Source organism: Gallus gallus, chromosome 33, assembly GCF_016699485.2.
Source record: "Gallus gallus isolate bGalGal1 chromosome 33, bGalGal1.mat.broiler.GRCg7b, whole genome shotgun sequence".
In the NCBI taxonomy this organism is placed as follows: Eukaryota; Metazoa; Chordata; class Aves; order Galliformes; family Phasianidae; genus Gallus; species Gallus gallus.
The window spans coordinates 2,074,639-2,090,911 of NC_052564.1; the positions used below are offsets into that span (position 1 = coordinate 2,074,639).

A 16,273-nucleotide genomic window follows, 5' to 3' on the forward strand; every position below is an offset into this window, starting at 1 on the left:
GTTCACTCAGACTTGACTCCAGTTTTACACAGTTTATTCTGTGGGTGCCCATACATTACTCAGCATTTTACTTGACAATTACTCCATGTTTTACTCACACTTTACTCATGTTTTACTCACACATTACTCTAGGTTTACTCTTACGTTTCTCCTGGTTTTGCTAACACTTTATACTGGGTTTGCACACACGTTACTCTGGGTTTGGTCACTACTATACTTTGGGTGTACTCACACTTTACTGTGTATTTTACACAGACTGTATTCCACGTTTATTACCACTTTACTCAATGTTTACTACCACTTTACTTCTAGATTACTCATGCTTTTCTTCAGGTTTACTCAGCGATTACTGTGGGTTTTTTCACAGATTACTCCGAGTTTACTCTTTTCTCCTGCATTTACTCACTCTCTACTTAGGATTTACTCACATGTTGCATTGGTATTATACAAACTTTTCTCTGGCTTTTACTCACCGTTTACTACAGGTTTATTCACTCTTTACTTCCAGCTTACTCACAATTTATTCTGGGTTTTTACTCACACTTTACTCCAGGTTTACTCTCTCTTTACTAAGGGTTTACTCACACTTTACACCACACTTTTGTCCAGATTTACACACACTTGAGTCCACATTTTATCACAGTCCGTGTCTTCCCACACTTAACTCCAAGTCTCCCCACACTTTACTCCCGATCTACACACACTTTGCCACATTTAGACATACTCTACACCGGGTGTACTTATACCTTTCTCTGGGTTTTACTCACACTTTAGTCTGAGTTTACTCTCACCTTGCTTTGGGTTTATGCACACTTCAACAGACTTTACTCATACTCTTCTAAGGGTGTACTCACAGCTTAGTCTGGGTCTTACTCACACTTCACTTCAGGTCTACACACACAGTTCACTCTTGGTTTAGTCACACACTGCACCAGGTGTGCTCAGACTTTACTCTGAGTTTATTCACACTTTTCTCTGGGTTTACTCACACTTTACTCTGAGTTTATTCACACTTTTCTACAGCATTTACTCACCCTTTATTTCAGGTTTACTTGACCTTGCTAAGCCAGGTTCTCGCTGCCGATAACAGATGTTCTTCTACAGACAATTAGCGCAGACAGCGGGTTTCCCATTTTTCCAAATAACATTGTTATCTATCTGTAGTGGAATTCCAGGGTCACAGCCTGAACCAATGGGTGGGCTACATGGGTGTGTGGGTGCCTGGAGCAGGGGGGATGGTTTGGAGCCACTCCTTCTGCCTCTGCAATACTTCCTGTGCAGTCTGTCTCTGTGCGGGTCCCCCTTTTGCCCCTGCCCTGCTCTCCAGCGACGTGATGTTACAAACAGGGGAGGGTCACATTCTTCAGCTTGTCCCTCTCTCCACACTGTTACCAGGAGGGGCGAGTCAATTCCTTTCTGATATCTTTTCCTCCAGTGCCTGTTTCTCAAATACAGGCTCTGTCATTGCCTTCACTTGTTCTACAGTATCCTATCTCTGGCATGCAAGGTAGCAGGCTCGGACCGTAAACACACAAATTAACAAAGAAGCAGTGGGTTATTGAATGGAGTTCTGAACAATGAGACGACCAACCAGAGCCAGCCAAGTGTCCTCCATCCTGACCCAAGCCCAAGAAAATAACATGATTACCTTCATCAGAAAGACCACCGAGAGATATGCATGTGTAAAAGAGCATGTGTAAAAGACTTGGGCTGGACGGAGAGGAGAGGAGGGGGAATGTCAATAATTTTAGGGACTCATAGTAATAAACCAGCCTTTTCTTGGACATCTAACGTGTATGTTTGCAGCTTGCTCTTTAAGTATGTGTCTTTCTTCCTTTCCGGTACGCAGGTTAGGAGACATTATCCCCTCGGCATCCAGCATGTGTGCAGTGCTGATTAAGCCCACCTGTGTTATAACTACTCTGTGGTTACAGAGTTTAATTTCATCACATCAGTTCCGTCCCTCAGTTCAGCACTCATCAGCCCTCCTCGAGAGCGCCCGGTCCCATCACCTTCCCGTCAAGCCAAAGAGATCACTGCACTGCCGGTCCCGAAATGGGACCTTGGGAGAAGAACCCTTCTGCATAGTGAGGGGAGGCTGCAGGCCCGAGTCCTAGACCTCAGCCCCGGACCGCTTCCCCACCATGCTCCAATCACTTCCCACATGGCCTCAGCACACACAGCACGGCTCCTTGGGGTGGAATGGGAAGCGGCAGCCGGCAGGGCCCCCCAGAGCTGCCCTAGTGCTGAGCAATGGGCCACGAGGCAGGGATAGATATGTTGAGGAGAGGTCACTTGTGCAAGCAGAACTCAGCACCGTGTAGCAAGCATGTGTCTGAGATGCTGTTTGAGAGATTACTTCTCTCTCTGGAGGTGACAGACCTGCAGCAGGAACATGGCTGACAAAGAGCCTTGGAAATCATTCTTTCTGTAGTAGCCAATAGGACAGCCTTGAATTCAGGGCCGAGCTCTGTGCATTTAGGAATGCAGCTCATGGTCATTCCCATGTCTCTGGTAAGCCAGCAGAAGGCACCAGCTGGGCAGGCTGACTGAGAGATCCCTTCTGCCTGAGAAGCTGATTGCCTGCATTCAGGAAGAGGCCTTGGGTTCTTGTTTTCACATCCCTTGACCATTAGCATATGATGGACACATAACTTGGACATGTCTACTTGAAAGGTCAGCATCAGGCTTGTGACTTGAAAGGTCATGGTGAGATTTCATCTGTGTGATGTGCTGGCAGGCCAAGAGAAGCTGATGGGTTGGTACACTGCCTGGAGGGTAGATTGTGAGATGATGGCACTTTCCATCTACTGGGACTGGTGGAAGACATTTGATACGGCCCTGTATGAGACCCTTCTCTCTGAAGAGAGAGGGATGAGGCATGAATGGATGGATGGACCACTCACTGTATGTGGAATTGGATGGATGGTCACAGCCCGAGTTGTGGTCAACAGCTCAGTGGCTGTGTGGATACAGTGGTATTTTTCAGGGGTCTGCAGCTGGTACTGGTGCTATTTAATCTCTTTGTTGCTGACTTGGACAGCACTGTTGAGTGCACCTCCAGCACGTTTGTGGGTGACACCAATTTCTGTGATGTGGTCAACACAATAAAGAGAAGGGATGACACCCAGACGGACAGTGACAAGATACAGAGGTGGGTCTGTGAGAACCTCGTCAAGATCAAGAAGGCCATGTGCAAAGATATTCCATGGGTCAGAGCAATCCCAAGCAGAAATGCAAGCAGAGTGGAGAATGCATTTAGAGCAGTCCAGAGGAGAAACACTGAGGGTGTTAGTTGACGAAAAACTCAACACAAATCAGCAGTGTGCAGTTGCAGCCCAGAAAAACAACCACAGCCTGGGCTGCATCAAATGAAGTGTCCGCCCTTCAAATCCATCTCACACATCTCTCCACAGAGATAAGGATGTGATGGGGGACCATGCCAAAGGCCTTTCAGAAGTCCAGGTAGATTTTTGTACTGGTCTGTGACACAAAATTTAATGAAGCTTTGGGAAAATACTGATTTCCCATTTAGATATTGAAAATGTTGAGCTAAACAAAATCCAGTAAATCTCAGGACTAAGGTTGTGTTACGGAAAAATTCATCTTGTTACTGCACACACAAATAGATTGTTTATTAGATTGTTTCTTTGCTTACAGCTGGCACCTGGTAGATAAGTGTGTTTCTGTAACTTAGCAGTCTTCACTTCGGTATCCAGAGAGCTCCTGTCGGAATGGTCTGGAGTTCAGCAATGACCAAAGCATTCAGAAGTGAATCATTACCCGAGCTGCAGTGACACAACAGACTGGGTGTGACAGCAAGAACAGAAATAACTAACTGCTACACAGGGGTAATTTAGGATGTTATTGTTAAGTATTAGGAAAGGAGGTTAGGAGGTGAGACAACAAAGATGAAATGCAAGGATAGTGAATCACTTCAATTACAGTAATCAGAAATAAAATAAATATGGAATAAGAGGGATGTGAAATCTTAACTGACTCTGAGCAGATTTCTGTGTTGGAAATCTATTAAAATATACAAAATATTAGTCAAATGTGTTGTGGGTTAGGTGTAGTTTCAATTAATATACTAAGGTGAAAGAGACGCTGAATTCAGTAGCTGTTCCCAAGTGTGCAGAAAAACCTGCATTTGATGCGCAGCCATTAACACACACAATTTACTGTCAGTGGGTACTACACAAAGAAAGAATAAAGTGCCTTTTGCCTCAGCCCAGGAATTCGTTAACTGTGTTTTCTCCCCCATCCTGTTGAGGAGGGGCAGTGACAGAGCAGCATAGGGAACACCTGGGAGCCGGGCAAGGTGAGCACAGTGCAGCTGGGTGCTGAGTTCCAGGGTGCTTTTGGGGTCCCAGCCTTGCTGAACGGTGTCTTTGTGTGCTTTCCTCTCTGCAGGACAGCCCAGCCCCACCACCCCACAGGCAGTTAGACTAGAAGGTTTTAGGACAAGCACAAACTAAAGTAATGTATTAGTCCTTCGGCTAATAAACTGATGCCTCTCACTAATCCAGCCTATATAATCTCCACGGTGCCTGCTGGCATCTCATTTGCCTGCAGATACAAAGATGGAACACAGAGGCTGTGGGAGTCAGCACTGACCCAGGATCATACAGGCTCCAGGAGAAAGAGAGCAGGGTAATGTCTCAGGAGAAGTGGTAGGAAGCCAAACATGTCTAAGACCGTGATCACTAATGATAATTACAGACATGCACATGTATATGAATAGAAAACTAAAACGTATCTATTAACATAAATAAAGAAAAATTATTAAGAGTAAAAAACGCAATACAGGGCTGTTATGGGACAGACTGTGAGTCATTTGCAGAGACAGATGAGAAGTTTATCCCTGCTGAAATGTGACCAGGGCATCATTTTCCTCACTGCATCCCTGAGCTCCTGGTTCCTCATGCTGTAGATGAGCGGATTCAGTGTTGGAGGAACCATTGAGTACAGAAAAGCCATCATCAGATCCAAGGATGGGGAGGAAAGAGAGGGGGGCCTTAGATTGGCAAAAAAGCCAGTGCTGAGAAACAGGGAGACCACGGCCAGGTGAGGGAGGCACGTGGAGAAGGCTTTGTGCCGTCCCTGCTCAGAGGGCATCCTCAGCACGGCCCTGAAGATCTGCACATAGGACACAACAATGAAAACAAAACACCCACAGGCTAAACAGACACTAAAAAGGAGTAGCCCAACTTCCCTGAGATAAGATTCTGAGCAGGAGAGCTTGAGGATCTGGGGGATTTCACAGAAGAACTGATTGATGGCATTGCTTTGGCACAGAGGCAGGGAAAACGTATTGGCAGTGTGCAGCAGGGAATTAAGGACTCCAGTACTCCAGGCAGCTGCTGCCATGGTGGCACAAGCTCTGCTGCCCAGAAGGGTCCCGTAGTGCAGGGGCTTGCAGATGGCAACGTAGTGGTCATAGGACATGATGGTGAGAAGGGAGTATTCCGCACTGATGAAGAAGAGAAAGAAAAAGACCTGTGCAGCACATCCTGCGTAGGAGATGGCCCTGGTGTGCCAGAGGGCGTTGGCCATGGCTTTGGGGAGAGTGGTGGAGATGCAGCCCAGGTCGAGGAGGGCGAGGTTGAGGAGGAAGAAGTACATGGGGGTGTGCAGGCGGTGGTCGCAGGCTACGGCTGTGCTGATGAGGCCGTTGCCCAGGAGGGCAGCCAGGTAGATGCCCAGCAAGAGCCAGAAGTGCAGGAGCTGCAGCTGCCGCGTGTCTGCCAACGCCAGGAGGAGGAACTCGCTGATGGAGCTGCTGTTGGGCATCTGCAGTCCCTGGGCATGGAGTCCTGTTCAGAGTGCAGAAGATAATGACAAGTCAAGACTATTCTCAGAGAAACTCCTCCCGTCATGCTATAAATTTTTTTCCTTCACTTTGGAAAGTGGGCACCCGGCTGCACCCAAACGGCACAGCCTGCATCCGTCCTGGGACACGCAGCCCTCAGGGCTGTGCTCTGACAATGAAGCACCAAAGCCCTCAGCTGGAGTAGAAGTCTTTTTCCAGAGTAAGAAAATATGAAGTACCTTCAGGCAGATCTGCTATGGGATATCCCTGATTCAGTGATCCCTCCTGGAAAAACAGCTTCATTGCCTACTGCAAGAGACTTACCCTGTCAAGCGCTGTGAGCAGTGCTCCTCCAGTGAGCTCACATCCTACTCACAATGTACACACCCTGTAATCTCTTTCTCTTTTCTCTTCTATCTTCATGTCACCTGCAGATCATGCCTATAGCCCTGCTGTGCTGTGCACAGCTGTGTCTCCGCAGCGCTGCCCTCTTGTATGAGCTTCCTGTGTCCCAGGAGCCCGGCCCAGCTCAGCAACAAAGGCGGTGATTTCCTTCCCTCTGGAGATGTCCATGGGTCTCCATGGCTGACTGCTTCTGCCGGGCAGCAGGGTAATCACTGAATCACAGATTCACAAAATCATGGAAAGGCTTAAGTTGGAGGGGACTTGAAAGATCACCTTCTTGCTACTCCCCTGCCATGGGTAGGGTTGCCAACCACCACATCAGGTTGCCCAGCATTCCATCCAACCTGGCCTTGGATGCTTCCATAGAAGGAGCATCCACAGCCTCTGTGAGCAACCTGATCGAGAGTCTCTCCACCTTCAGAGTAAAAAGTTCTTCCTAACTTCTAACCCAAATCTCCCCTATTTTAGTATAATGTCATTTGCCTTTGTCCTGTCAATATCAGACCACGTAAAATGTCAGTCCCCCTCTGTCATATTCTGGAAGGCTGCAAGGGGGTCTCTCAGAGCCTTTTCTTCTCCAACCTAATGAAATCCAACTCCCTCAACCTGTCTCCATAGGAGAGGTGCTCCAGCCTTTTGCTCATCTTTGTAGCCCTCCTCTGGACCTGCTCACACAGCTCCACACCCCTCCTGTACTGGGGTCCCAGGCTCAAAGACAGTCCTCCAGGTGGGCCTCATGAGGGCAGGGCAGAGGGGGGGACAGTCTCCTCCCTATCCCTGCTGCCACCCCTCTGTTGGTGCAGCCCAGGATACAGGTGGCTTTCTGGGCTTCAAGCGCACACTGCTTCCTCATATCCAGCTTTTCATCCATCATTGTAGAACACACTTTGAATTCAGTTCAGTTAGTCACCAAATGTCCAATGGATGGAGGCTGATTCCAGAAGCAAGGTTGGTCCTATCAGAGCATGTTTGCTTAGTAGAGGTGTAAACGCATCATCTGGAAACCTCTGCCCATGGCCCTTAAAAAAAGGAAACCCTGGGCTTGAAATGGGATTTAGCACCACATGGACCCATGGGAGATGGGAGTCCTCTTTGTTCGGTTCCAATGTGTGCAGTAAATTGTCTACACATGAATCCCTCTTATGAGTCCTTGGTCTTTATTCAGTGGGTGTGGAACAATTGCTCACCCAGAGGCACTCACAGGTGACCAAAGTGCCTGGGGAGGTCCACACAGGACCATGGGAGCCCGGAGTCCTCTTAGTTGAGTTCAGATGCATAGAGTGAGGTTCCTGTGTGTGAGCCCTCATCTGAATCCCCGCTCTTTATTCAGCATTGACTCAGTTGCTCACACACATGCTCAGTGAAGATGAGGGTGCCTGTGGTGATCCTTCCTGTGTGCCTGGGCCTGTTAGATATGGTGGCAGATCTCTGAGATAGACACCTCCTTCCTGAGCATCAGCTGGATGCCAGAACGGAGTTATTCTTGACCATCCTGAATGTCATCACATCTCTGAGTAACGGGCACCTGAGAGTGTCCCCATGGAGCATGCAGAGTTATTCAGCTGATCAGATGGATGAGCTCACCATAGGAAGAGGCAGATCTTTCTGTATTCCCCATCTATTGTGTATTCCAGAGCTTAAGGCATTACAAAGCTGTGACACACCTACATTCTCTCACTGATGACACCTTCCTTTGTTCTGGGTTCTCCTTTGCATGGCAGTTCCCTGGGGTCTCCAGCACACCTCAGCCAGATGGCAAATGCAGCTCTGGACCTTCAGGAAAGCCATGCCCTGGTACTGTCAATGCTCACTGGACAACTGTGAGCCCCACAATGGGACTATAGTACCTGTGTGCCACCTTCTGAACACCAGTACCGTGGTGTAGATGCATGGCCCAACCAGGGTTAATCAAATAATGCTTCTGGAATGGGATGCTTTCTGAAGTGTCTTTACACCAGACAGAAGACAACAAACATTAACTTAGTGATCCCAAAATCTCTGTGCATTTGTAGACCCAGGGTCTTGTTTGGATCACAGAGACATGGTGGCATGGTTCCCACCTCTGAGCTGTAGCAAAGGGGGGTGCAGACTCTTTCTGATGAATGGTCAAGGAAGTTGAGGACAGGCTGCTGCCCTCTGTGAGAGTGCACTGAGCTCTGCCTGGGGGTGGCAGAGGATCCAGCTGAGAACTGATGGAAATGGCTTAAAGAGGAGACTGGCAGCATCTGTTCCCTGCTTCCTAAACAGGAAGAGCAAGAGGAAGGGGACAGGGGTGTGTCTGAGTTACAGCTGGGATGGAACTGTTTTCTTCACTGTCTCGTGTGATGCAGTGTTTTGGTTCTAGGAGAAAAACAACATAGATAACACTCCGATGTTTATATCTGCTGCTAAGCAGTGTAGTACAGAGCCAAGGCCACTGTCAGTGGAGGGCCCAACGAGCTGGGAAGGAACAGGATGAAGACAGCTGACTGAAAGTGGACAAAGGGACATTCCGTACCATCTGACAGCAAGCGGAAGGAGTACTGAAAGTGGTGGGAGTTCATCTCTCTTTCTTCTGCTGCCCAGGGGCCAGCTGGGCATTGGTTAGAGGGTGGTGAGCAAGTGCTTGTGCATCACTTGCTATGTACTGTCACATATACATGTATATATAGTCATAAATATTACCCTTTTCCTTTGATCTCTATCAGGAAATAGGTTTATTTCAACCCACGAACTGTACTTTGTTTTTTTTCCCATTTCTCGTCCCCAACGCACTGGGAAGGGGGCAGTGCACAAAGCACTGTGAGGTGCTGAGCCACTGGCTGGGCTAAAACTCCACAGTCATTTGGGTGCCCAATATGGGGCTCCCAGTATTGAGATAACAGCAGATGTGTCCAGAGCAAGTTAACACAGGGCATTGTGGTAGTTGAATAATTGCTGGCCATGATGCTGATTGTTTCCCTATTTATGGAACTCACCGAGTCCTCTCATGAAACTGCACTGCACAGCTCCTTGTTTGCTGCTTGTTTTCCCTGCTGCACTGTTTGTCAACTCTGGGGACTGGATTAGGGGGTTTATTTGGCTGTGCTGTTTGGCCATGGCTTATATCATGATAAAAATGGCAGCAGACTAATGAAAGTTCCGTGTGCATTCAGCTCTGCAGCCATCTTTTGGTTTTGGAAGTCATATTGTTGGTATGATTAGTAATTACACCCTTGGCTTTGCCTCCTCAGGGAGCCCGGCTATGGAGGAAATCAGGGAGGACACTTTCTAGCAGTCCCTCAGCCTCCCTTACACTTCTCCTTCATTCCCTAGAGCTCGAGAGAACAGCTCCTGAGAACTCTGACTATCCGTGGGATGTTCAAACCAACGTGCTTGTGCATCACTTGCTATGTACTTTTATATATATATGCATATATAGTCATAACTATTGCTCTTTTACTTTTATCTCTCTCAGTAAATAGGTTTATTTCAACCCACAGGTTGCACTTTGCTTTTTCCCAAGTCTCATCCCCATCCCTCTGGGAAGGGGGCAGTGCACAAAGCAGTCTGTGGTGCTGAGCCACCGGCTGGGTTAAACATCTATAGTCATTTGGGTGCCCAATATGGGGCTCCTAGTGTGGAAATAACAGCAACTCTGTCCACAGCAAGTTAACACAGGGCTTTGTGGTAGTCAGGCAATTGCTGGCCATGATGCTGATTGTTCCCCTATTTATGGAATTCACTGAGTCCTCTCATGAAACTGCACTGCACAGCTCCTTGCTTGCTGCTTGTTTTCCCTGCTGCACTGTTTGTCAACTCTGGGGGCTGATTAGGGATTTTATTTTGTTGTGCTGTTTTGCTATGGCTTATATCACGATAAAGCTTTCAGCTGACAAACTGAAGTACTGTGTGCATTCAGCTCTACAGCCATCTTTGGGTTTTGGAAGTCATATTGCTGATATGTTTAGTAATTACACCCTTGGCTTTGTCTCCTCAGGGAGATCAGCTATGGAGGAGACCAGGGAGGACACTTTCCATCAGTCCCTCAGCCTCCCTTTCACTTCTCCTTCTTTCCCTAGAGCTCAAGAGCTAGTTACAACAGCGCCTGAGAAATTTGTCTATCCATGGGATGTTCAAACCAACGTGCTCCCATTGCTACATGCCATTTATGTGTTTCAGGTCATGTTTCAGGTTAAACAACTATTCAAGAATATGATTGAGAGATCGGCCCCAAGGCAGGATAGCTCTGCATGGCCGGGGTGTGGGACGGTCTGGGCAGGTGCCTGGAGCAGTGGGCACCCCCAGGGGTTTGGAACTTCATCTCTGAGCAACTGTAGGATCCTGAGAAAGTGGTAGAATCTATGGGGAAGGTGTGCTGTGGCCCTGCTAATCCTAAAGAGGCACAAATCACTGCAGCGTGGCCCACACCTGCTGAGCTGTGTTCAGCACTCTTCAGCATCCTCAAGGGGAAGAGAGCCGGATCTGCTGGCAGTGCTGCAGCCTCTCCAACTCCTGGGACAGACCCTGCAGCAGCTCCTATTCCTGCTATAGGTCCTGGAGTTGCAAATATATACATTGTGCTGCTGTCCGTGGCTGTACCTCCTCCAGATACAAATAATGCAGGAAGAAAGAATTCCTAAGGAAAAGTATTCTTTGCAAGCTTCCTCAGTATCTTTATCCTATTCAGGGAACCTGGTTCCATATTTACATGAGCTCATGGTGTGAGGAATTAGAAATGAGACGGTGAAGAAGAAGAGGAATAAATTGCAATGTTTATTTACAGATTACTGTATCGCAATTGCACAAACAAAAAATCAAACATACATAAAATATGAAGAACCATCACTGGGAATCATGTGAGGAAGATGTGCACTTTATTGATGCTGGAATAGTGCATACTGCAAAACTTTGCTGAGGGCATGTTTAATCTCCTTATTCCTCATGCTGTAGATAATGGGGTTCAGTGCTGGAGGCACTACCGAATACAGAAGTGCCACTGTCAGATCCAAGGATGAAGAGGAAATGGAGAAAGGCTTCAGGTAGGCAAAAAAGTCAGTGCTGAGAAACAGGGAAAGCACGGCCAGATGAGGGAGGCACGTGGAGAAGGCTTTGTGCCGTCCCTGCTCAGAGGGCATCCGCAGCACAGTCCTAAAGACCTGCACGTAGGACACAACAATGAAGACAAAAGAGCCAAAGACAACACAGACACTAAAAAGGAGTAACATAACTTCTCTGAGATAGGAATTTAAGCAGGAGAGCTTGAGGATGTGGGGGATTTCACAGAAGAACTGATCCACAGCATTGCCATGGCAGAGTGGTATAGAAAATGTATTGGCAGTGTGCAGCAGTGAAAAGAGAACCCCCGTGCCCCAGGCAGCTGCTGTCATTGTGGCACACGCTCTGCTGCCCAGCAGGGTCCCGTAGTGCAGGGGCTTGCAGATGGCAACGTAGCGGTCATAGGACATGATGGTGAGAAGGGAATACTCTGCTGAGAGGAAGAAGACAAAGAAGAAGACCTGTGCAGCACATCCTGCGTAGGAGATGGCCCTGGTGTGCCAGAGGGCATTGGCCATGGCTTTGGGGAGAGTGGTGGAGATGCAGGCCAGGTCGAGGAGGGCGAGGTTGAGGAGGAAGAAGTACATGGGGGTGTGCAGGCGGTGGTCGCAGGCTACGGCTGTGCTGATGAGGCCGTTGCCCAGGAGGGCAGCCAGGTAGATGCCCAGCAAGAGCCAGAAGTGCAGGAGCTGCAGCTGCCGCGTGTCTGCCAACGCCAGGAGGAGGAACTCGCTGATGGAGCTGCTGTTGGGCATCTGCGGTTCCTGGGCATGGAGTCCTGTTCAGGGTGCAGAAGATAATGACAAGACAAGAACATTCTCAGTGATACTCCTCCTACTATTCTATAAAGACTTCCTTTCTTTAAGGACAGTGTTCATTTAGTTCCATCACTTGAATTTAACTTCATGAGGTTCATTATTCTATAACAAGTAGAAGCTGAAGGAGCTTTAGCCTTCCTCTCATTTCCTAATCATATCCCAGCCTCCTGGATCATTTCCTCTTAGGAGCCGTTTCCATGTCTCATATCTTTACCCTGTCTGCACTCAGGGCGCCCATCCCTATTTCTGTGCACTTAAATTTCTCTTAGGGGAAGTTGCCTGTTTGCAGGGTAATTCCATGTTCATGACTGCAGAAAAACAAAAGGATGAATAACTCAGCTGGTGCTGGCCTTTGGGAGAGAAGAGGCTGAAAGCACATGAGGAGATTGCTCATATAACAGCAGACTGAGGGAGGTACAATTCAGGATTCTCAGAGCTGTGATCATACTTGACAGCTCCCTTCAGATTTCTGCCTCCAACTCTTTCCCCTCCCTTAAGAACAGTAAATAGAAAATCCCTGCCTTGTCTCTCCTCTTGCAAAGTGCTCTTGGAAACACTCGGGGGTGCAGCGTAGCTGTGATCCCCCTGCCCCAGGCAGCAGCTGTGGCAGCAGAAGGCCCCTGCCCTGCCCTGGTGGGGGGCTCCTTCCCCCCACACGTCTCCCCGCAGCGCCCTGGGCAGCTCCCCGGGCAGGCTGAGTGCTGAGCCTGGCAGGCGGCAGAGTCCCTGCCCCGGCACACAGCCCCTGGGGCACAGCAGGGACCCTGCTCTGCACCACAGCCCTGGGCACCCGGCTGCACCCAAACGGCACAGCCTGCAGCCGTCCTGGGACACGCAGCCCTCAGGGCTGTGCTCTGACACTGCAGCAAAAAAGCCCACATCTGGAGCTGGTCTTTCTCCACAGTAAAGAAACATGGAGCACCTTCAGCCAGATATGTAATGGGATGTCCCAGATTTAGCGATCTCTCCAGGAAATGCAGATTGATTGCCTGGAGGAAAAGACTTACCTTTTCACGAATAGTGAGCAATGCACCTCCAGTGATCTCACAGCCTGCTATTGTGCCACACAGCCTGTACGCTCTCTTCCTTCTATCCTCCCTTTCTGCTGCAGATGATTTCCCCAGCCCTGTAGCGTAGTACACATGAGCTGCTCCTGGGCAGAACTGTCTCTCTGTAGCACTACCCACTTCTATCAGCTCCCTGTGTCCCAGGAGCCTGGCCCAGCTCAGCAGCAGAGGAGGTGATTTCCTTCTCTCCCTGGAGATATGCATGGCCCTCCTGAGCTGACAACTCCTGCAAGACAGCACAGTCATCACTGCAGAATGTACTTCAAAGTCAGATCCACTAATCAACACGTCCACTGGATTCCAGAAGCACGTTTTTTTTTCATACCAAAAGAAGTTTTACCGTGAGGGAAGCGAAAACCAAATCTGGAAACCACTGCTCATGATCCGTAACAAAAATGACAAATAGACAAAGACAGGGTCGGGTGGACTTCCCCTGTTCTGGGCAGTGGTAGAGCTGAGGCAGTGCAGGCATAACATTACAGAATCATACAGTGGCTTAGGTTGGAGGGGACATTAAAGTGCACCTAGTTCCAAGCCCCCAGCCATGGGCAGGACTGCCAACCACACATCAGGCTGCCCAGGATTCCATCCATCCTGACCTTGAATGCCTCCAAGGATGGGGCACAAAAAACTTCTTTGGGCAACCTGTTCCTCTTCCTTTGGGTACAAAATTCGTTCCTATCAAGGAATCAAAAGGCTTACAGTAAATGGGGTTCCATCAGGCTGTCAGACGGTCACTAGCAGGGTTCCCCAGGTCTCAATTTTAAGGCCACTTCTCTTTAATGTTTTTGTGAATGACTTGCATGTAGTGCTAGAAGATGTTTTGAGCAAGTTTGCTGATGATACCAAATTAGGAGTTGTTGCCTCCACTGAGGCAACAGAGAGATGTGGACAAGTTAGAGAACTGGGCAAGCACCAACGACAAGAAGTACAATAAGAACAAGTGCCTGATTCTGCACCTGGGAAGGGGCAACCATGCACGTACACAACCTGGGGGATGGGATGCTGGAGAGCAGTCCCACTGAAAGGGGTTGAGGGTCTGGGTCAACAGCAAATTGAACATGAGTCAGCAGTGTGCCCAGGCAGCCAGGAAGGCCAACCATCCCCTGGGGTGCATTGAGCATGGCATTGCCAGCTGGGTGAGGGAAGGGATTGACCCTCTGCTCTGCGCTGCTGCAGCCTCACCTGGAGCACTGGGTGCACTGCTGGGCACCACAGAACATAAAAGACATAAAGCTATTGGAGACTGTCCAAAGGAGGGCACTACAACTGAGAGATCTGAAGTTCAAAGTTTCATTGGGATTGACTTCTTGTTGAGATTGACCCCTTCTCACATCCCACAGCCTGGGATGAGACACACTGCCCACATGGGACTTGGGCCTCTCAGCACCCCTGTTCCGCATGCAGAGTCTGGGAGCTGCTGTCCCCTTGTCTTTCATTTAGCATCCTATAGTCTTCCATCCCACTGCCCCAGGAAGAGCCCTGAGCCAGCAGGAGGGACAGGATCCCCCATGCCAAGGGTCAGCCCTGATCAGGGCTTGGCCTTTCTGCTTCGTAAGACAAAGGAAGGTTTTCTCAGCATCACAGCCGCCATCCCTGAGCCTTTGCCTGCCTGTAACCATGGCTTCCAATTATCTGCTCTAACAAGTCCCTGGGGAAGCTTGCTTGTTAGTGGCCCTCAATGGGGCCCATTAATACTCCAAGAAACTTCTCTGTTTCTTCTGACTTGGTCTTCTTGAGCACTTTGTGCAGTCTCCTCTCTGCACTGGTGGTTGATGGACTCAGCAGCAAATGTCCCATAGGTCCCATTACCGCCTAAGGTGCCGTCCTGTGCCTTGTGCCTTCCTATCATCTTCTTCAGGTGTTCAGAACTTGTACAGCTAACTGGAGAGGTATCTGGAGAAACCTTTAAGTGTAACAGTCCAGTGGGCATTTATGAAGTCTAGTTATTTATTTATTTATAGTTGTGTATAAACAAGAATTTAAAGTAGCACATGGCAGTTGATAATGATCCAGAATGTCCCATAACAAACTTTGCTCTGTCACTGTGTGGACCGACGCCCTCCTCAACTTCCCCATCCCATTTTTACTCCCGTTGGCCCCATGGGACTGGCATCACTTCTCCTCACATCACTCTTCTCCTCTGGAGTCACCCACTCACTGTTAAATCTCCTTTGCACCAACTCCCACTGGCTTTCCTCAGAGAACCAGCTGCATGTGGGCAATGAAAGATTTCTCTTTTTTGCCAACAAACAGAAAGCAACGTGATGCAATTGAATGAACAGAAAAACAGAGTGATCAACTGCATGCCTTATCCAAGCTGCATCTACTGAGATTTTTCTTTCACAAGGAGTACTTGTACAAGAAATGAGTTAGACAGAGATAGGAAGGGATAAATATAATCACAGTGAAGGAGTTGACAAGAGAGTCCATCAGACTATGGAGAGATGGAACAGGTTCCAGTAATCTCCCTGAAGGTCACAGATCAGCCAGAGGGTTGGGAGGTATTTGAACGAAGAAAGAGCAAGGGATGGGGAAATGTGGAGAGCAGTTGGAAGAGCGTGTGTCCAGATGCCTGCTGAAAACATGGCCTTCGACATGGTCATTAATTTAGCAGACCTGGAGACCCCTGGAGGATGAGGGACATGAAATACGCAGCAGGGTAGAGCAGCAGTGAACGCTGGGCATTAGTCACAGGGCATTGGCACTGGCTCCGCTGTCTGTGTCGCTGTACCTGAAGACATCTGTCGTGCAAACACAATTCTGGAAAGCACTGTCCATTCTGTAAAATGAATTATAATTATAAAAATTACTTAAAATTGCCTCAAAGTCTGGTGTTACAACTTAAAATGAAAAAGAACTTAGGAGTATTTCTGCACTTGAGAAGTGCGTTAACACATTTTTGCTCATTTCCATCTTTGTCTCTGAACTTTGCTTCAGTTTTATTGACAAGAACATCTTTCAGCCTTACAGCTTCAACAAGAAAAGGAGATCCATTTGTGTCTTGCACAGAGCCTGGAGTCCCCCCAGAATTTCCCTGTCCAGAACCTTCTGTGACAGCTCTCAGTCTTTGCACTGACAGAGTCACTCTGTGGTTCTGATCTGTCTTTGTGCTCTCAGTCCTTGTTTTCGATGGTCACATGCAGCACAGGACG

General features: G+C 48.5%; 2 protein-coding genes across 2 annotated transcripts; both read right to left on the minus strand.

Annotated features, from left to right (window-relative positions):
* Positions 1–4,725: 4,725 nt before the first annotated feature.
* Positions 4,726–5,793, minus strand: LOC121107941 (olfactory receptor 14J1-like). Its single transcript, XM_040654541.1, has one exon. It carries the CDS (start codon positions 5,791–5,793, stop codon positions 4,834–4,836), a length of 960 nt encoding a protein of 319 aa, XP_040510475.1. The 3' UTR covers positions 4,726–4,833.
* A 5,817-nt stretch (positions 5,794–11,610) lies between these two features.
* LOC121107942 (olfactory receptor 14I1-like) lies at positions 11,611–12,346 on the minus strand (the record flags this gene model as incomplete). The annotated part of the gene is made up of 1 exon (XM_040654542.1): positions 11,611–12,346. A coding segment is annotated over exon 1 (378 nt), but the record flags the coding sequence as incomplete, so codon positions are not given.
* Positions 12,347–16,273: the final 3,927 nt, after the last annotated feature.